The 20,955-nt window shown below is 54.7% G+C and overlaps 6 protein-coding genes across 6 annotated transcripts; 4 read left to right on the plus strand and 2 right to left on the minus strand.

The window, feature by feature from the left end:
* Window positions 1–165: 165 nt before the first annotated feature.
* On the plus strand, window positions 166–660 carry ACET3X_009841 (uncharacterized protein; the record flags this gene model as incomplete). Its single annotated transcript, XM_069456001.1, has 3 exons — window positions 166–195; window positions 261–427; window positions 498–660. 3 exons carry the CDS (start codon window positions 166–168, stop codon window positions 658–660), a joined length of 360 nt encoding a protein of 119 aa, XP_069302674.1.
* A 324-nt stretch (window positions 661–984) lies between these two features.
* ACET3X_009842 (uncharacterized protein) lies at window positions 985–2,671 on the minus strand (the record flags this gene model as incomplete). The annotated part of the gene is made up of 4 exons (XM_069456002.1): window positions 985–2,163; window positions 2,213–2,284; window positions 2,333–2,436; window positions 2,491–2,671. 4 exons carry the CDS (start codon window positions 2,669–2,671, stop codon window positions 985–987), a joined length of 1,536 nt encoding a protein of 511 aa, XP_069302675.1.
* Window positions 2,672–3,126: 455 nt separating this feature from the next.
* ACET3X_009843 (uncharacterized protein) lies at window positions 3,127–4,990 on the minus strand. Its single transcript, XM_069456003.1, has 2 exons — window positions 3,686–4,990; window positions 3,127–3,636 (listed from the first exon to the last, which is right to left on the minus strand). Exons 1-2 carry the CDS (start codon window positions 4,581–4,583, stop codon window positions 3,152–3,154), a joined length of 1,383 nt encoding a protein of 460 aa, XP_069302676.1. The 5' UTR covers window positions 4,584–4,990; the 3' UTR covers window positions 3,127–3,151.
* Window positions 4,991–5,192: 202 nt separating this feature from the next.
* ACET3X_009844 (uncharacterized protein) lies at window positions 5,193–7,838 on the plus strand (the record flags this gene model as incomplete). Its single annotated transcript, XM_069456004.1, has 1 exon — window positions 5,193–7,838. One exon carries the CDS (start codon window positions 5,193–5,195, stop codon window positions 7,836–7,838), a length of 2,646 nt encoding a protein of 881 aa, XP_069302677.1.
* A 913-nt stretch (window positions 7,839–8,751) lies between these two features.
* On the plus strand, window positions 8,752–11,212 carry ACET3X_009845 (uncharacterized protein; the record flags this gene model as incomplete). Its single annotated transcript, XM_069456005.1, has 2 exons — window positions 8,752–9,450; window positions 9,503–11,212. The coding sequence occupies 2 exons, from the start codon at window positions 8,752–8,754 to the stop codon at window positions 11,210–11,212; spliced, it is 2,409 nt and encodes an 802-aa protein (XP_069302678.1).
* A 980-nt stretch (window positions 11,213–12,192) lies between these two features.
* On the plus strand, window positions 12,193–20,729 carry ACET3X_009846 (uncharacterized protein; the record flags this gene model as incomplete). The annotated part of the gene is made up of 2 exons (XM_069456006.1): window positions 12,193–19,107; window positions 19,192–20,729. Exons 1-2 carry the CDS (start codon window positions 14,451–14,453, stop codon window positions 20,727–20,729), a joined length of 6,195 nt encoding a protein of 2,064 aa, XP_069302679.1. The 5' UTR covers window positions 12,193–14,450.
* Between the last annotated feature and the right edge of the window lie 226 nt (window positions 20,730–20,955).

Raw genomic sequence — 20,955 nt, forward strand, 5'->3', positions numbered from 1 at the left:
TTGCCAGCAGCGACGGTGCTGTTTTCGGCGTAAATCCGCTAGCCAATCACATCCTCTCAGCGTGCCTCGCAACAGCCGAACCGAGAAAGCTTGAGAGCGCAGCGCAGCTGGCCACTCTTACGAGACGCGCGAGCATCTTCGGCTTTTAAGAAATATCCACCCACCATGTCCATGTCAAACGAGGCCTTGCAAAAGGTGCGTAGTAATAGCGCATGATTAAAATTGAGAGAAGAGCCTGGGCCCTAATAACGAAAATCTAGGTCCTGCAAGAGATTAGCCAGAAGAAGGCCTTCGCGGAACAACAACTCGTCATCGTCAAACAGCAAAAAGCCGCCAGGGCTCGAGAGGGCCGTATGCTCCAGCTCACCTCCTCCGAAGTCTCGTCACTACCTGCAGAGACCAAGGTGTACGAGGGGGTTGGAAAGATGTAAGTCATTCGCCTCACAATTGCGGGGGAGGCAAGAGATGCTTTGAAGAGACTGACTCGTGGTGAACAGGTTTGTCTGCACACCTATTCCTGATGTGCAGAAGCGACTCCAGAGTGAGAGTGAGGCGCTGAACAAGGAGATGGTCAACTTGGATAAGAAGGAGGATTATCTGGAGAAGACGTACACGAACAGCAAGAACAGCCTCGAGCAGGTGCTCAAAGGCGCTGCTTGAAGATGCTAGGTGTACTTCGGTATGGGAGTTCAAGGAAAACAAGGATGCCAATGGATTGTATGAGTTAAAAAGAACAAGTCAGCAGTTCTGCCGTTACTGCTGAGCACCGAGAACCATTGTTCGAGCCGCAATGCGACGGATGCTAGCAAAAGACCATGTATCGTTCAACAGCAGGTTGGACGGCTGATCTGCGTCGTCGATGCTGATAAAGGCACATCAAATATCAAGAATCAATACATTCGAGGACTGCTCGAGTAGCACAGCGTCATATCTTATATCGTGTATTCGTCGTTTTTTGGTAGACTAGTATTCTTTTAGACACACTCATCGCATTCTGATGAGCATCTCTTCAACGCCCTCCAAGCACCTCCTCACCTCCTCTGCCGCCCTCGCAACATACGCTCCGTCGACAACCCTATGATCGGCACTCCAGCTAAACACACACTCCTCCCTCTTGATCAGCTCATCATTCGGCCCAAACGCTGGCACCACCCTCGCTTTCCCGATACCTAGAATACCAACTTGCGGTCCCACGATGACAGGCGCCACAGTGCCACCCCCTATACTACCAATGTTGCTGACTGTAAAAGTTGCACCAGTGAGATCAGCAGACGAGAGCTTGCCAGCGCGAGCCAGCGAGCTCAGGCGTTGAATTTCCTGAGCTAGTGAGGCAATGCTGTGGTTTTGTGCATTCTTGATGACGGGTACGAGCAGTCCAGCAGGCGAGTCTACTGCTACACCGATATTATGGCTCCCCTTGAGCACAATTTGCGGCTTGTTCGGGTTCGTGGTTGTATCCAGATGCGAATTGAGTAACGGGAATTTTTGAAGCGAGAGCGATACGGCCTTGATGATGATTGGTAACGGTGTTATCCGCTCTGGCTTTTCACGGCCTGTATTGTACTTTTTGCGTAGAGACGTCAGAGAGCTGAAGTCTATCGCGTCGGTGTACAGGAAGTGCGGAATAGTAAGGGATTTGGTCATCTGTTTGAACATGCCAGACTGGACTGGGGTCAATGGCTTGGCTTGGTCCTCTATTTGTTGTGTGGGAGCGGGCGCTGGTATTGAGCTTGTCGATGGCGTGGTCGTCGCTTGCTTCATTGCTTCGATATGCCGTTGCACGTCGTCTTTAAGCACACGGCCTTCCCTTCCTGTGCCTTCAATGTCTTCAATCTTGAGCTTATGCTCTTTGACCATATGTCGTACTGCTGGCGTGGCGAGCGATGCATGTTTTCCTGGTTGTCTTTGCATTGTCGATGGTTCAGATGGTAGACTCGTGCTTTGATCCGGGAGAGCCAGATCTCCAGTCGCAGCTTTGGTATCGTTTCTCCCAAGCTCAATCTCCTGCTCCTGTGGCTTTACAGTCTCCAGCGTATCCTGTTCTCTTTTGGTACCTCCGCCCCCAGTAAGCAGGACCTCGTCGTCTTGTTTGCCTGATCCTCCGTTGAGTAGGGCTTCGTCGGCTGCTGAGATCTCGCTTTGGATGTCGATGTCTACTAAAGGCTTCTGCCGTCAGCTCATCATCTACCGAGATTTCCACGTGCAGGCTTACCTTCCCAACCTTGGCCATGTCATCCGCTTCATAATACAGCTTCTTGATTACGCCATCGAACCGCGATGTGATCTGGCTGGGATTAGCCGGCGCTCTCCTTGTATATCAAATGACATTCACCTCGACAGATGCTTTATCCGACTGTACTTCGCAGATCGGGTCGAATTGCTCTACGCGCGCGCCGGGCTGTACGAACCATTGGATAACCTGGCATTCGGTGATACCTATGCACAGCATGATTAGCCTGCGCCGCCGGCACCTCTCATTCGCCTACTGACCTTCTCCAATATCCGCCAGAAGGTATGGTTTAACTACCAATAGCCGACTCGTCCCCCGGAACCCTCTTCTTTGCTCTTGTATGCGGGTGTTTGCATTCCTGGGTACGGTAATTGACGCGCGACGGAGAAGGTTTGGTCGTGAGAATACGCGGGATACTTCTCGGCTTGCGAAAGACTTCATGGTGGGCGTAATGTGTGTGCAGGTTCTTTGGTTGAAAGAAACATATTCATGTACTGCCGCCGAGGTGTGGTATTGTGAAGGACCAAAGCCGACAGTTACCGCAGCCGATGACACAAGTGGAAGCTGGGGTAAGCTGCTAGAGAGTTTTCGGTATAGCGGATCGCGGGTTAAGGAAACAGGGGTCTGTTTTCACAATCCCGTGGGTACAACGGCATCTGAGTGTCATATCGGAAAATTACACGATGTCGTCGCTGATGTATCAAAATACGAAGATAATTTTATTAGGCATCGTCTTCACTAGCTTCCGACTCTCCAATGGTGAAGCACTAGCAATTGTGTCGTGATGTTACAAGCGCACCACAACAAAGGTCTTTCGCGTGTCCAACGACTTTGTTAACATTACAACATATAAAGTAGAAGACGTCTCAGGATTCAGAAAACAACTCAGTGGAAAAGGCTTGTTTGTATAGATGCAAAATGCTACGCCGCTGCTGGTCCCCGTCCGATCCATAATCTATAGCTACGGAATGGACCTCTCCGTCTGTCAATGTTGTTGTACTGGAAACCAGGACCCAATGTGAGCTGGTTCGTGTTGAAGTACAACCAGCCGTCCAAGATGGCCATGGAATCGGCATGTTGAATCATCGCATTCCTCACCAACGTCTTCACCACGTAGTCCTCTGGCGAAACAAGGCCAGATCCCCCAGGTATGTTACCATTAACAGTCATGTTGGTTTCGGCTTCCAGTGTGTCGACATAGTATATAGCGTTCTGTTCGCTCGCTGCAATATATATTCGGCCTCGGTCGTCAGCAGTAAAGCCAGCTTGCTCCGAACCACATTGCCCCAGATCTTGCACTGCAGCAAGGATCTCGTCGTCGGTGAGACTCTGGTTGACGAGAATCCCCTGAGATATATAGTAGAAGCGTCGGGAGGCCAGGACGCCCCAGTAGAAGTTGCCGGATGCTATGGTATAGTTAGCAATACGAGCGCACATTAGCTCAGCACCACACACCCAAAGCGATGCCATCGGCGGCCGTGGTGAGATGACTCTTTTGAGTGCCGTTCCAAGTGTAGATGAGCTCGCCGCCGTATGACCCAACGTAATTTTCATCTGCTCGGACAACGCTTGCGTTAAACAGTCTGCGTACTGTGCTGCCACTTTCCAGATCCACTGCCAACAATGAGCTGTTCCTGCTGGCATCTGTAACAAAGGCATACCCATCTCTTCCACCTAGAGTCGTGTTGACGCGCATATCATTCATGTTCATCCTATGCGATAAGAGATCTTGGGGGATCACGTAGGTCCGGAGGTGCGCTCCCGTCGTCTCGTTGAAGCTCATCAGTTTTGCACCTCCGAACAGCGCATTTGTGTCTGAGCTAGCGTTGGCTGGAATCCCGCTATCCACCACCCACAGCCTTCCTCGGCCGTCTAGAACGATGTTTTGGACATTGATGAAGCAGGTTCTCGGATCTTGACCAACAGTGCAGTTCTGCATGCCTGCGTTGGGCCATGGTACTTCGTCGTTGAAAGACGTGCAAAGCACCACGTTACTTGGTGTTTGTCCAGAGTTGCGGGGATATGTTAGGTAGAGGTTATGAGAGGAGTCGACCGCTAGGCCTGTGGAAGGCTTTTGAGAATCGTGAATAGGTTCTAGAGTTGGTCCCACAAGTGTAAAGTCCTGGGGGTACGCGCCGATGGTGTATCCAGGATCGAAAGCACGATAGCCATCTGATGGTGTATCGAAGTAGCTCGATCCCAATGACGTGGGAATATTTCCCAGTATACTAAGGACAATGAACCTCATTCTGAAGGATGTACGAGCAATGCTTTCGCCGACGGTAAGATAACTGTTAAGCTTGTATTGAGTAAGATTATATCGCACTGCCGCTCGTCGAGCCTTGTCAATCATGGATGAGAACTGGAATTGTCAGGCAAGTAAAGACGAGAAAGAGCTTTGAGGGTAATTTTAGATGCCCACAAGATTACAACACGAGTCTCCTTAAAGGGTCGACGGATATCCATGACCTCCACATTAATCCCATGTCTATTGGCTCCTGATTGAGTGCAAACATGGTAAAGCCCAGGCAACCCCTACTGGCAGAGAGGGGTATTTCGGAGGTAATATAGGCTGTACGCGGCGAATACACGAGGAAATCCGAGGATCCTGTAACGACTGCAAGTCATGGAGAAAGCTTCCCCCGGGTGGTAGGGCGGTGCGATCGAATTCTTTGCTCATGACCTGCAAGCAACTCTTAGTCCAGAAAGTTGGAAAAAGCTTAAAACAGAGTGCTTCCATGACATGACACCTGGATCGCCCTGACACTAGTCGCGGGCTGATGGATCGAGATGATGGTGCGGGGATGACGTTGTCGCGCGGATGGAGTGGGCGCACGACCCTTCGTGATTTCGCGACTGCCGAAACGCGTCTGTCAGGGAAAGCGCCGTCAACACTCACATTAGACAAGACGGCCAGCCATGCGCAGTCCCGATGTCGACGTACGCATTGCAAACGAAGACAATGTTACGCTCAGCCTCGGACACGCCAACCCAGCTTTTACGACTTGCTGCCAAACCCGACGAACCCAAGGCCAAGCTGCCCTCGAAACAGATGAGAGACTCTCTCTGCGGCCTGGGAACCTCCAACGAGCCCTTTACGATCAAGGCACATTCTGAGTCACCATACAACAACAAGCCCCTCACATTCAGACCCATACGAGTAATTGGGCGTTCTCAGCTGCCTTTGACCTTCCTAGACCTTTCCGCCGATGACAACTTCGCCCCAAATAGCCTGTTCGCCGCTCACATCGATGTCCTAGAATACGGGGCCGACACGGAGCAACATGATGCAGGCCCCAGGATACTCGTTGCACGGTTCGAGGCAAAGGATACACTATACGCAATAGAGCGAGTCCAACCTCGTGTCTACAGTATGTGTAGGCTTGCGAACTGGCTCAGAGAGAAAGACGTTGCGGATTTGTGGAGTCCTACAAATCTCAAAGTGCTGCCAACTTGCACAGAGACGGAGGCGGATACGGTCGGGCAAGGGAAATGGTGGCAACAAGCTGCGGTGCAGACGCACGCTGCACAACTACCAGCGAAACGAGCGCGGATGACGATGATACGACCGAAATCACGACCAGAGACGACAACCGAACAAACGCAACAACCTGAAATAACCACTGAAGCATTGGGAATCGAGCATTTGGACATGGTTCCTACCCAACACCCCATGGAGCCCATGCCGGACGCGCCATCGCCACAGGAGCAACTTGAGCTATTGGTCCAACACTACTTGGATGCCGTTTACATGTCCAAGACGTCACTTGCATACCTGGTGAAGGGCCCCATTACCCGTATACGGAACACGTTCACTTCAGCTGAGGAAGGAGCTCCAGCAACGCATGAACTCGTCGCGTTTTTGAAGACTATGCTGCTCAGCCCCAAAGCCAGCGAGAAGAAGTACCACGAAAAACTGCCATCGTTGATCAAGGAGATACCACCCGGAAGCTACTCAGATGATGAGCACGCCGCAGTTGCCAGCAAGCCGAAAAAGTCAAAGAAAAAAGTGAAGCTCAGTCGAGAGGGCACATATCCACAAGAAGAAGCATTGGTCAAGAAGTGGTGGCAATCAGAACTGCCAAGTGGCGACAGCATGGCGACAGAGACTCTAGATCAGCGCATCAGAAGGCGTATTGGAGATCTGCGAGTCCGCGAGACGCTTGCTCAGCTGATTCTCATGCTCGAAATTGTCGCACTAGAAGCCCTCTCCACACTCAAGCCACCTCTAGACCAACAGTCGACTGCGGACGGAACCCAGAATCAAAGCGAGCCGAAGAAGCAGCGCAAGAGGAAACTCGACGACATTAACTTGCAGCTCGATTTGCTGCTTGACAAGCTCTGCATTTGGCATGCTACGGAAGAAATGGGCATACTAGACTTTGACACAAAGCCATCAAGACAGGATGCATCCGACGGATCTGGAAGAAATGGTTCCAGTGATCGTTTGCACAGTTTCTGCGTCGAGGTCATAATCCCCTTCTACATCAATCGACTACCCGAGCAGGCGCTCATGGTCAACAAAAAGCTTGGTGGGCCTACACATAGCTTGCCAACCAAACGAAAGGCAGTGAGACCGCCACTCACCTCTCGCAAATCCGGAAGTTCAAAAGAATCCGAGGTGAAGAAGTCGAGACGCTCGTTAGCTCGTGTTGCCACAGACAATACTGGACGGACTGTTGAGCGAACAACACCTTCTCTGAGCCGATCTGCCACCGATTCGGCACTTCTAGACGGCATCAAACGAGAGGGTAGCGAGGTTCCTCTTTCAGCCATACCTTTTCGACGGAGTCCGTCCAAGAGCGCTCGGCAGTCCATGTCCCAGATCCGACATTTGCAGGGCCGCCAGATCGATCTCGCCCAGCCCTCAGCTGCTGCATCAGCTAAAATTAAGCACAAGCAGCGAGTCGAGGAAGATCTCCAGGAGGCCATACTAGCGTTGAAGAAGCCCAACCGTGGACTAGCCGCTGGTGGCTACGTTGCCGACCTCGAGCAACGCGGTCTGGGCTTGCCCAACAAGTCGAGGAAGCCAGCGGTCACTGTGAGGAAGACTATAAAAGATGTTCAGGTGTCTGCAACGCCCCGGGTCAACAAGAGAACGAAGAATATGGTTGAGCAGACGCCGACTCACCACCACTATGACCCGTTCGTTAGGCCTCCCGGGGCGGAAGCGCCTTCTTCTAGTGGACTACGCGTGCCGTCTTCAGGAGTGCGTCCACCAGCTGCGATGGTGCCGGCAACGGGCCACCGCCACACGATGGCTCGAAACCTAGCGCAGTCGGGCATTGCCGAGACACCGTCCAAGGCACCAAACAGCCAACCTTTCTCTACGGATACAGTCCGGAGGAAGATCTTTGCAACTCCACTGAAGGCGACGGGACCTGCTTTGGGCGGCAGAGATCTTGCGGAGTCGCATGTGTTTGAGACACCTGTCAAAACTCGAGGCAGTTCGCCGCACGACGACACCGACCTCGCGCTTCCTACGCTCTTTGCTACACCTACCAAACCTTTGTTTGCCCCAGCAGCACTCGCCGCAGTGGGCAATGGCAACGTTGAGCCGTCAATATACGATGCCCTGGGGTGGAACGACGACGATGATGGCTTCTGATGGGATGACGTACAATATCTTATATACCTTTAGTAACTGCGTTAGCGAACGTACGACGACGGATTTGCATGTAACGGAGCATTGGGCGGCGTGAATAGCATCTTGGGATTTGCATAGGCGTACGAGACCACATTGTAGTTAGACGGTTCATGATTCCCCTATTGATTAGTAAGAGATAGTATAGCATGTCAATCCGATATGTGCCCCCCCCCCCCCCGTCGTGTGTGTGTGTGCTCCTAGCTCAGGCTCCCGTGTCGCTATAGAGTCCAAGCAATACTTACTTGAAGTGGACAAGTCTCTGGTCAGCGCACGCATGTGGTCATGACATCTGGTCTGGGCGAGAACGGGTCGGAACAAGAAACCTTTCTGCATGTGGGTTATCGAGGCCGTGGACGGTGCTACAGTGCTTGTTGCGGGAAGATACAGTTCCCCGGAACGCGATGCCAACGTGTGATCGTGTGTGAGGCGACAGGTACCCGCACCCTGAGGAACCAGGGATCGTCGTTGTAGCGCATGTAGAGCCGGCGTCCCTTGCAGTAGACGACTTAGGCCGAACGCCGGATATGGGAGTCAGCAAATCAGATTGCAGCGCCCCCATGGCCGCGCTGCCAATTTGCCGGGGATCACCAGAAATCGGCCCTTAGGCTATGCCCCTAAAGACGCCTCCAGTTGCCAGTTGGTCCATGCTGCCGTCTGTCCAAAGCCGTAATCACGCTGAAATTATGAAAATCAGAGACACGCGCCCGCAGTTGCTCACTTGTCGAGTCCTGATTTACCTGCCTTGACACCGCTCCCGACTCAGTCGTATCACTGTCACACCGGCTGCTCGCGTCGCCACACCTCAGTCCCCGAACATGCTCTGTACTGCAGCCAAGCTAAGGTAGCCGACCCAACTGGACAACTGCAGGTAACCATGGCTGTCGCTGCAGCTTCCCGTCCTGCGCCGCCCCATGGACAACGCTCGCCAACGCTCAGCGATGCGGGCATGATCCTGCCGTCTTTTGCGGCCGACTTTGAGCACGAGGAGGCATTGCCCACGCCCTCCCCAGAGCGTCCGCCCTCGCCGTCCGACCTCTACAAGCAGGCAAACTCGAGTCGAGTCAGATTAAGTTCCGCACCCCAGGGCCGCCGCCGTGCCTCACAACAAACACAATCCCCCTCCCTATCAGCACAGTCCTCGCGCTCCACGCTGCGCAACATGCCCGACTCAGAGGCCACGCCTAAGAGTATGCTTGCCCGTGACGATGCTTTTGCCTCATCTCCCACCCTCCAGAATGCACTGAACAGCCACTCGCCTGGCAATTGGCACGGGCAAGACCACCACCACAATCAAAAGACCAGCCCGACTGCAAGCTCTATCTTGAGCGAAGACTTTGAGCAGTGGCCTGGCTTCGATAGTCACGACGGCTTCGAGGACAGCGGAGTAGACCTTGAAGAGCAAGAAAAGCGCAACCACTCGGCCCAGGACAGCGGCGCTGGTGACGGCATGGGCAACGAGCGATGGCACGAGGACCGCACTAGTGGCAGTGACGACGATGATGACCCCTACTCTTCTGCCGCCCTCAGCAGGAGGGCAGAGATCATCTTGGCTAATGCGAAGAAGCGGCTGAACGTATGCGCCTCTTCACGCTACCATGGACTAGATGTTCGCTAACAAAAGACAGGTAATGGAGGGCAACCTCCGCGGTGCACGAGAATCACTCGTCGTCTCGCCCACGTTCAATCCGAGAAACCAGTCCTCCGACTTGACCTCTCACATAGCTGCCAGTCGCGACCGTGACCGACGGCTGTATGCGGGCATGGGGCCAATACCTCCGCGGATCCATTCATATCGCCAGTCTCTCCTCACTCCTCACGGCAGCAGCCCCGGCCATACACGGGGTATGAGCGAGACGTCGGTGCCACTTCCGTTTACCCCATCGTACTCGTACCTGACCCGAACTACGTCCAACAAGCGATCTTCCAGTGCATTTGGCCATACCAGCGGCCCATGGTCGCCTGAAAGCTATGGCCAGGGACGCTTCCCCATCAAGGAGTCCCGAAGCGTCGAGCACCTGCGCAACCCTCGTACAACATGGAGCAGTAGCGACCGCGAGCATGCTGCAAGGTCCGCCTCGAGAAGTTCAAGATCCCCAAGTGCGCTGGAGACCTTGCCAGAGGATGAGGATGGAGCGAGAATACATCGGTCCACTTCTGCAGCTAGTGGTCTCCGTGACCAGATGAACGACCTCAAGGGCAGGATTTCCAGTCTGAAGCTAAAGGCACAAGAAGACCACCTTCGACGCCGAAGCATGCAAAGTCTCCGCGCGCAGAGCCCCTTCACGTCTTCCGAGACATGGCACACAGGAAACACAGCAAACGCTGGCTTGGGCATCACGACGGATCCCTACGAAGAACACGAACGCCCGCTGACGGCTACTACTACCACGTCTCAAAAACACGGCGAGAAACTTGTGGCTAACTTAAGCAAGCAAGGTCAAGGGGCCAACGCGTACTCAGTGCAGCCATACGACCAAGCCGAGGAAGAATCGAGTGCATCGACAGCGTTTGAAGATGACGATGCTCAGGAGACCGAGTCTGACTTTGTCTCTGTCAACGGAGACGATGAAGAACCCGGCCCGGATAGTGTATACGAGGATGCTGTTTACGAGATGCCTGTAACAGAGCGACACGAAGATCGTATAGATGCATTCGACTACGAGACGTTCTTCCTGCACAGTGCAATGGGAACCTACAGTCTAGAGGACCGCCGATCGAGTACCAGTTCCGGTACTTCTACCGAGACGACCCGACCTGTGACCGCTGTCCAGACCAGCGTTGATCTGAGCAACGCCGAGAAGAGGGTGTCAATTCACCAGCGGAACCCCAGCGTCGACTCAGTCTCGACTGTCGCCACGTTTGCTACTGCAGCAGAAGAACAAGATGACGATGATGACAAGAACGAGCACATGGATCAATTCTCGCAGCAGATAATGTCAAGCCAAAACCGGGCACCCTCTCGCCCTGGGACCCAGAATGGCCTCCTCTCACTGCGCTCCGACTCGGCGATCAACATGCGACGCGGCAACGGCGCATCTCCAACACAGTCGTCACTATCACGTGGTTCATCTTCGCCTGGAGAACTTGCCAGCGGACTTCAAACTTCGAGGATATTCTCTATCCTAACGGAAGGCAGCAGGGACGAACCACGAGTAGCACTCAGCGAAGAAGAGACACAGCTCATCTACGGGCTTGCCTCGAGCATTCAGAATGTCTGCTCTAATCTGCAGCATACGTATGGTGATGCATACGAACGCAAGGCATGGCGACGAAGACTTGATGAGGCGCGCAAAATACTCAATGGCGAGGACATTGAAGACGACCAGTCGTTTTGATGCGTCACAATCGCTCTTTTGATTTTCCTTTCCTCCGACTTACGGTAATGTCTAACTCGACTGCAGCGGTTTAGCGTGTCGTCTCCACTTTCACGAGCTTACTCGATATCATGTGTAATTTCGGGACATTCCCTACCTTGTTTCGATTCCACCATTTCTCTTTACTTTTGACAGATTTTCTGTATCTTGCTCAGGAGGTCATGACTGTTGGACTATAGATAATTTCTCTTATGTGTATTGATACCCGGGAAGCAGCGGTGGCGGGGTCACAGGACTCCGGTGTATGTGGACACGTTTTTTCCCACATGGCAATGCAAGTACTTGTTAGCTCTAGAACCTAACAAGCCCCATGTCCCCAGTTACGTAGGGCTGCCAGAACCAATCTACGATCTACAAACCCAATCTACAGATCTGCCCACCCAACACATTGGGCCTGACCGGTTGTCAAGTCACGTCTCGAGAAAGCTGTCAGAGGACGGCCGACTGGAGGAGTGGAGTCAGGCGCGAGATTTACCCCTCCCGAGATGGTCGCGAACCTAGATCCATGGGAGGATTGCCTCCAACTTTGGGGTGACAGCCCCACCAAACACGGGCGTGTCTCGCCGTCTCTGACAGTAAAGGCATGCAAAATCCAGCCCGCTCTGCGTTGTACATGTACCGTCACCTCGACAGTGAGCGAAAGCGGCCGCTCTACTGCACGCCTGGTACGCGTGCAGGTTTGCCGCGCTCTGCGATGTGTGCCGGTCGTGGGCTCTGATTGGGTAGAGTGCGCACATGTGCGGCAACATGAGGACTGGCGGTGTAGAGTCGGCCATGGTAACCATATGCAACACAAGATGCCAACAGCACGGATACCCACTAGACACTCCGCAATTGGCCCACTGCGGCGTGGCTGGGGGCGTGCTAGACAGAGAAGGATGGGTTCCGGAAGAGCCATGCTGCTTTGCTGCACCCGGCGCCTCCAAACTGAAGCACAACATTGAAATCATCCACAACACACGCTCATGCAATGCGCCCCGGCCCTAACCGCAAGTTTTTGCTCCCAGCGGAATAACTCAGACCTGCCGCCCGCGTCGCGCATCGTCGTAGTTTCCCTGCATTTGATCCCATCTCGACATTTCACGATACCTGGGACAAACCTCCAACACCCGCGTTCCCTCCCCCCGTCCCCCAGCCAGCTCCGGCTGAATTCCTACCCCTCGACGAGCCACCCCTCATTTTTGGAAATCTCGCCTACGGCTGGTCCGGGCGCGTGTGTGTGACGAAGGTGGATGAAACGAATCGCAAGCTCCAACAGGCTTGGTGCGCGCAACGAGCAAAGCCTATTCGACCCCGATAACGATTGGCGTTGCGGAAACACATCCATACACACCACACAGTCCCTGTGACCATTCGCGAAGCCCGTTCCCCTGCTTTTCGCCTCTGACGCTCACTGAACCTGAATTTGCGCGTCTGCAGTCTCCTGCATACTCCTGTACCTGCTGCGACCGCGACTCTTTAATTCGACGTTTGCCGATCGCCTCGTCTTGGAGTTTTCATAGTTGGCTGCTGTAATCTGCGACGGGATTGCATCACCATCTTCACTTGTTGAGGGCCACTTTTTTTGTTGCCCTCGTGTACTACTACCGCTGCACGCATCGAGACCCTGCAGCAGCAGACGGCAAAGCAAGTCACGCTGCACCATCCCGCCTCCGTACCGTATACGAAAGCACCCACCGCCCGCGCATTTGAATCCTCGCCGCTCCACGCTCGCGGTTTCGCACGAGCGCTCATGTGCCTACTTCCGCCCTACTCCTTCTATTTGCGCGTCTCCCACTCGCACAATGTCTCTCGCCAGTTCTCATTGCGTCGCCGCCGCCGCGCCATCTGCGAGACCAAGGATCCCGCTGCTTTCGAGGACTGGATTGGATAAAAGAGACTGGGACACAAAGACTGGCAATATGCAAGTTGAGCATACTTGGCCACCGAGCTACGCCTCCGGAATCACAACGGCTTGGGAGTCTGAGAATGACTGGCCCATTGCTGAGCTGATGACGGACATGTACCAGGCGCTGGATCGGCTGGAATGCCCCAGCGCTGGAGTCGAGAGTTCGAGTAGAGGCTTTATTCTGGTACGACGACACTGCTTTGTTTGGTTCCTTTGCCCATGTTTGGTTCGCAATTAGTCCACCCTCTACACTGCACTGTTGACCGCTTTTCGCGTTTTTTGATTCCTGGCTTATATTCTAACAACAACCTAGCGGCACAATCCTAACACGCAGTGGTCGTGTCTTCATCCATCAATCTCTGAGTCCTCCCCAGAATTATCGGGTCCAGCACCGCCAAACTATGGATCCCCACCACCCTCATACGATGAATCGATCGCAGATATGCCCCCAGACTACACTTCGACCGATGCGCTAGCCTCTGCGAAAACGCCTGATCCTTTGCGACTTCCTTCTTTCCGCGCCTCATTATGCTCTAGTGTCAGTCGTTTGCGCAAACACAACAGTCCATCTCCAAAGTCTTCATTCTTCCCAGGTGTGAAATCCCTATACGTGGACATCGACTTTGGCTACAGTGATACCGGCATCAGATCGCATGCGAAGAAGACCAAGAAAACAACAGCAGCTAAGAAAGCCACGGCTCCACCTCTACCAGCGGACGACAACAAGGGAGAGGGAGCTGGTGGTGGCGGCGACAATGGTGGGGGTGACCCGCCTGCCGATAGCGGGGCTGGAGGCGATGGTGGCGACGGGGATAAGGGGAAGAAAAAGACCAAAAAGGAGAAGGAGGAAGAGGAGCGCTTGAAGAAAGAAGAAGAGGAGCGTGTGAAGAAAGAGGAGGAAGAGCGTCTTGCGAACGAAGAACAGGAACGTTTGCAAAAGGAGGAGGAAGAGCGTCTTGCGAAAGAGGCTGAAGAGGAGGCCGAGCGCAAGAAGAAGGAAGAGGAAGAAGCAGCCGCTGCAGCTGCAGCGAAGCCGTCGATATTAAGTGCCACGTCGGGTTTGAGCTGGGGAAAGGAGCCAGCTTCAAACACAGATGACTGGGCAGCTTTTGGTGCGGCCGCTCCCGGCAAGAAGAAGAAGGGCAAAAAGGGGAAGGTTGGTCATTTCGGCTTTTTAGTTACACATAGCAGCACGCTAACTCACGACAGACGGCCGAGCCCGTACCCCCGCCTCCTCCTGACCCTCCAGCGGAACCGCCAACAACATTCGACGACATCAACCTTGACGAAGGAAGCGCTCCAAAGATTGACATGAATTTCGGTAATACAGGTGAAAAGAAATCTGGATTTGGACTTCCTGGACTTGGCAATTGGACTTCTGGTTGGGGCTCGTCGAACAAAGACGCTAGTACAGAAAGCGACAACCCCTGGGATTCCTCAGATAAGAAGAAGAAGGACGATGGTTTCGACTTCGACTTTGATGCGTTCAAGAGTCCTGCGGCTGAGGACAAGCCTGCCGACGATGGCGGATGGGGTAGCTTAGGCGCCACAACGAAGATCAAGAAGAAGAGCAAGAAAGGAGTCTTGATTGACGACAGTGTACCTGAAGTTCCTCCTCCCCCACCGCCAGAGCCTGAGAAGAAAGAGGAAGACGACTCATGGGGGGCATTCAGCTTTGGCGGCACCGCAAAGGACAAGAAGAAGAAGAAAAAGGGCGTGGTTGAGGAAGAGGCCCCACCACCTGAGCCAGAACCGGAGCCTGTCGTCGATGAACCATCACCCGTCAAAGAGGAAGACCCATGGGGTGGTGGATGGGGAGCGGCTGCTGCAGGTACTAAGAAGAAGAAAGGTAAGAAAGGAGTCAAGGAAGAGCCACTTCCTGAACCAGAGCCTGAACCTGAGCCTGAACCCGTACCCGAACCCGAACCCGAGCCGGAACCTGAACCTCCAAAGGTAGAGGTAGATCCTTACGCAGGGCTTAGTAAGTCACAGGCGAAGAAGCTAAAAGTCAAGTTGGACAAAGAGGCGAAGTTGAAGGAAGAGGAAGATGCGAAGCGCCAGAAAGAGGAAGAGGAGGCAGCTGAGATCAGACGACAGGAAGAAGAAGAAGCGGAACGGATACGCCTAGAAGAGGAGGAAGCCGAGTTGAAGAAGATGGAGGAAGAGGAAGCTGCCGCCGCCGCCGCCGAAGCCGAGAAGAGCAAGAAAGACGACCTCTGGGGCGATTGGGGTGGTGCCGCTCCGACGACGTCTAAGAAGAAGAAGAAGGGTAAGAAAGGTGCGGAGGAAGAAGTTCCGCTTCCTCCTCCACCACCTCCGCCTGAGCCCGAAGTCGAGCCTGAGCCTGCCCCGGAGGAGAAGCCAGCCGACCCTTGGGACGATTGGGGCTCAGCAGCTCCCATCACGAAGAAGGGTAAAAAGAGCAAGAAGGGAGTCATCGAACCCGTCGTCGAGGAGCCGCCACCACCGCCAGAACCGGAGCCTTCCCCGCCACCAGAAGAAGAGAGGGGCTCCGACTGGGGTCTGAGTTCGATATGGGGCGGTTCGAAGAAGAAGAAAAAGAGCCAATCGGTCGAGTTGGACTCGTTTCCCGCAGCTTCACCAGAGCCTATCATCGAAGAGCTCGCTTCTGTTCATCAACCCGAAGACGTCGAAGAGCCCAAGGAAGACGAATCTGACGACTGGGGCGCGCCGTCTTGGAGCAAGAAGAAGAAGAAGGATCCAAAGAAGGATGCGCCAGTAGAAGTCATCGAGGACACCATAACACCTGTTCAAAAGCCAGATGAAGACGATCCCTGGGGCAGTGCAGCCTTCAACATTGGCAAGAAGTCAAAGAAAGGTAAGAAGGGGCTCGTTCCGCCTAATGTGCCCACGCCCCCAGGGGAGTTTGATGGAGAGTTTCCAGCACCGAAAGAAATCGAAGCTCCTCCGCCAGCTGAGGACGAAGACATCTGGGGCGCTGCTGCTAAAGTATCAACAAAGAAGAAGGGTAAGACTGTGGGCAGTCTTCTCAGCAAATTTGAGCCTCAGCCTCCTGCTCCAAATGACACTTTCGAAGATCTTATATCGCTTGACGAACCACCACCACCACCGCCTGAAGAACCAGTTTTGGAAGAGCCACCAGCTGAAGAGAAGAAGAAGAGCAAGAAGGACAAGGAGAGCTCAAAGTCAAGCAGCATGTGGGGCTCCTTGGGTGGCTCTAAAGTGCCGAAGAAGGAAACTTCCTTAGAGAAAAGAGCGCGAGAGAAACGTGAGAAGAAGGAGCAGGAAGAGCAAGAGCGTCTGGAACGAGAAGCCGCTGAGAAAGAGGAGGAGGAGCGTCTCGCCCGTGAGGCTGAGGAGGCCGCTGCGGCTGAACAGGCACGTATTGAAGCTGAAGAAGCTGAGGCAGCACGCATAGCGGAAGAGGAGCGGCTAGAGGAAGAGAAGAAGAAGCGCGAGGAGGAGTCAGCAGCATCGAAGCTCGCAGGTTGGGGCGCCAGCATCTGGGGCGGAGGAAAGAAGAAAGAATCGACCAAGGAGAAGAGAGCCCGGGAGAAGAAAGAGGAGGAAGAGCGTCTGGCGAAGGAAGCTGCTGAACAAGCAGAGAGGGAGCGGCTCGAGCGTGAGGAAGAAGAGCGTCTTCAGCGCGAAGAAGAGGAACGCCTAGAACAGGAACGGCTTCAGCGTGAAGAAGAGGAACGTATCGCGGCAGAAGAAGCTGAGCGTGTTGCTGAAGAAGAACGACAGCGTATTGAGGCTGAAGAACTTGAGGCAGCACGCAAGGCCGCGGAAGAGGAAGAAGCTCGTCGTATCGCTGAAGAGGAAGCTAAGGCAAGTTCGGGATGGGGCATGTTCGGCCTGGGTAAGAAGAAGGAGACCACGAAACAGAGGCGTGAGCGAGAGGCCAAGGAAAAGAAGGAGCGCGAAGAGAAAGAGCGGCTGGAACGTGAAGCTAGAGAAGCAGCTGAAGCCGCCGAGGCTGCCGAGGCCGCTGAAGCTGAAGCTGCTGCAGCTGCCGCCGCAGCCGCAGCCGCAGAGGAGGAAGAGCGTCTTGCGAAGGAGGCTGAGGAAGCCGAGTTTGCTCGCATCGCCGCTGAACAAGACATGGTCCTTGAGCCTGAGCCGCCCATCTCCTCAAAAGAGAAGAAGAAGAAAAAGAGGAGGGGGGTTGTTGAAGAACTTCCCCCACCTCCACCTCCTCCACCTCCACCTGCCGAGCCTACGAATGATGACGACTTGTTTGATCTCATCAAGGATGAAGATGCGGGCGAACTCCTGGCTGAGCTCGAGAAGCCCACTAGGAAAGAGCAAAAGGCCGCGGAAACAGGCTGGGGTAGTGCATGGGGCATCTCTCTCCGCAAGACAAAGCCTGACCCTGCACCCGTTATTCTCGACCCTGAACCGGAACCAGAACCAGAGCCTGAGATAGAAGAGCCAATCCCTGAAGAGCTCGAAGCGCCTGAAGAGCCCCCAGAGGAGCCAGAGCCAGAGGTAGAGGTCATCGAGGAACCTCCGTCACCAAAACTCACGCCCAAGGAGGAGCGAAGACTCAAAAAGTCCAAGAAACATCGACATGTTGAGCCGGAACCGGAACCGGAACCGGAACCAGAGCCTGAGCCTGAGCCTGAGCCTGAGCCTATTGTCGAAGAACCTGAACCTGAACCAGAGCCCGAACCAGAGCCCGAACCGGTGGTGGTCGCAGTGGTTGAGAAGCCCAAGAAGAAGCTTTCGTCCAAGGAGAAGAAAAAGCTGGAAGAAGAGAAGCTGAAGGAGGAGAAACGGCTAAAGAAGCTCAGGAAGAAGGGCATAGTCGAAGTTCCCCCTCCCCCTCCACCTCCCCCTGAGCCCGAACTCGAACCCGAACCAGAGCCAGAGCCGGAGGTAGAGGTAGAGGTGGAGGTACCTGCCGAGAGATCACCTGGAGTTGGCGCGTTTCCTGATGACGATGACGATATGATGGACTTTGCTGATGCGCCGGAACCGCCACCAGAGGAGCCTGCAGAACCAGAACCCGAGCCTGTCATTGAGGAGGAACCTGAACCTGAGCCTGAGCCGATTTCCATTCTTCAGCAGTTGCAAAAACTGAAGAAGACCAAGAAGAGCAGCAGATCAAGAGGCATGACCTTTGATGACCCTCCACCACCACCGCCACCGCCTCCTGAACCTGAAGCTGAACCGGAGCCAGAGCCAATTGTCGAAGAGGAAGAGCCGGAGGAAGAGCCAGAGCCAGAGCCAGAGCCGGAAGCTGAAGCTGAACCAGAGCCCGAACCCGAACCCGAGCCAGAGCCAGAGCCCGTTGTAGTGGTGCCTGAGAAGAGGATTAAGAAATCTAAGAAAAGCAGCAAGTCATATAGGCGCCATGTAGAGCCTGAACCTGAACCCGCACCTGAGCCGGAACCGATCGTTGAAGAACCCGCTGAAGATGCAGATCCGGGTGACATGGACGACGAGGACGCAGACGTCAAACTTCCTACACCACCTCCAGAATCTCCGAGAAAGGAGCGCGCTAAGCTGGGTCGCAGTGCTACTACAGCCGGAGGCTGGGGCCTCTTTGGCGCGGCCAAATCATCCAAGACTAGGAGAGTATCCGGTGGTGAAGAAGGCGTAGGCAAGCCCGACATGCCACGCACAAAGTCTGCGCGGACCTCGTCCACTCGGGACAACGATATGAAGTCACGATCATCAGGCTCAAATGAAGCGCACACGTCTAAGCCGACAGTGTCACGTTCCAAGTCAACACGCGCTGCTACTGGACTGGGCGCCATGTTTGGTGTTGCTCCGCCCCCGCCCTCGCGCTCAAAGTCGCATCGCACCAAGACGTTATTGCGCCGGCCCTCAATTGACCAGGACGCTGCTATGATGTCGCCGCCACAAACAGATACCGATGCGAGGATGTCTTCAAAGGCTGCCAAGGTCATGGGCATGAAAAGCTCGTCGCGCAGGACCAGTACAAGGGACGCCAGAGACAAGGGCAGGTCTTCTCGAGGTAAGCCGTTCCCCGCTAAGCACGATGCGCCTGTAATTGGCCAGCGTAGCCGTAAGCAAACACACGGAGCTAACCACAAGGCAGCTGCTCCAGACCCATATCCTGTGGACGATGACCAGGATCTCGACGATGAGTCTCCTCCCCCAGCAACCCGTCCAGAACCATCGCGTCGCAAATCCAAGCGCGACTCGGCGCAACCCCTCGAGCCAGTCACTGCACCGCCTAGCGCTGACGATCCCATCATTGTCGATCCCATGGACATAGACCCTGTCCCAGCTGAAGCTGAACGACCCCGCCGCGAACGAGAGCGGGAGCGACCTCGCCGTGCGCGCGGCAACTCTGATGCCATGGCCACGCTTGCTGGCGTCGCAGGCACTGCTGCTGCTGTAAAGGGCTTCAAGGGAATGTTTGGCCTGGGTCGCAAGAAGACTGCGCCGGCTGAAGAGGCACCCCGCGAGCGCCGTCGCACCGCCTACGAGACCGAAGACGAGCGCAGACATCGCAAGCGATCGACGACCCGCGGAGGCGCAACCGAAGACGAGGCAAAGCGACTGCGACACGAGCGTCGCAGTCTGCGCAATCCTCCCCCCGAAGAAGCCATGATGTCTGGCGCGAACGGCACTCCTGACGACTACGATGCGGAGCGAGAGGCACGACGAGCTGAACGCAGGGCCAAGCGCGACGCAGAGAAAGGGTCTCGACGTGCTGAGCTCGAGGAAGCAGAGGCCAAGGCAGAACGCCGCCGCGAGCGTCAGCGCGAGAACGAACAAGCGACTCTTGCGGAGAAGAAGGCTCGCCAGATGGCTGAATTGGAGCGGCGCAACCAGGAGGCCGAGGAGCAACTGCGCCGCATGGCAGAGAAGGAGGAACGAAAGAAAGCACGAGGGGGAGACGAGCGAGAGCGCGAGAAGCGTTCTTCGCGCCGCAAGGAAAAAGAGCGCGAAGAGCCCCGTCCAAAGACCGAGCGCCGTCGAACAACACATGTGGACGAGGATGCAGAACGCCGTCGTCGTTACGAAGAACGCCGCGCTGCTAGACGCAACTCAGATTACCCAGTGCAAGCCAGCGGCGAGCCCATCACTGATTATTTCGACGAGCGCAACGGCGCCAGACGTTCAAAGCATCGCAGTTCGCGCCCGGCACCCGACGAAGAGAACATGCCGTACCTCAATAACAAGAGCGGCGACAAGACCTCATCGTGGGTCGAGTCTCTCGCCGAAGAGCCACCCCTCCCTCCACCCATCTCCGAAACAGTTCTCGATCCCGCCCCGGGCACCCGCGAGGAGCTTGATGACGAAGAGACCTTTTCTCAAGACGAAGACGTCCGCCTGCGTATCGCCGGTCGCCGGGGACCAAAGCGCGACAAAGAGCGCGCCGAACGCCGCAAAGCCGAAGACAAGGAACGCGACCGTGATAGGTCGCACAAACACAGTCGAAGGGCGACGCACTATGAAGGCATGAAGGTGCCAGAAGAGGAAGTGGAGAGGAAGAGGACGTCGCGCAGGACGAGCTATGCGCCTGCGTATGAAGAGCCGCCCGTTCGTACTTGGGACGGTAGACCAGCCGTCAATGGCGGTGCGCCTGCTGCCAAGAGGGGGAGTTGGATGAAGAAGTTTTTCTAAGCCACGGCTCTCTTTTTCCTGTTCTTCTATCCCCGATTTTGGATTTCACGATGTAATATGGATTTTAAGAGATGACATTCTTGGATGTGTATATGTTTTTTTTTTACGAAATGTTTGGATTATGGGCGGAACGAAGCGACATGGATTTGGATACTTTTGGATTCGTCCTTTTTTTTTCTCTCTCTTGACGCATTGCGTGGCGTTTTCGTGCGCGGTTTTCTTGTTC

The sequence above is a fragment of the Alternaria dauci genome, chromosome 10 (genome assembly GCF_042100115.1).
Source record: "Alternaria dauci strain A2016 chromosome 10, whole genome shotgun sequence".
Classification (NCBI taxonomy): Eukaryota; Fungi; Ascomycota; class Dothideomycetes; order Pleosporales; family Pleosporaceae; genus Alternaria; species Alternaria dauci.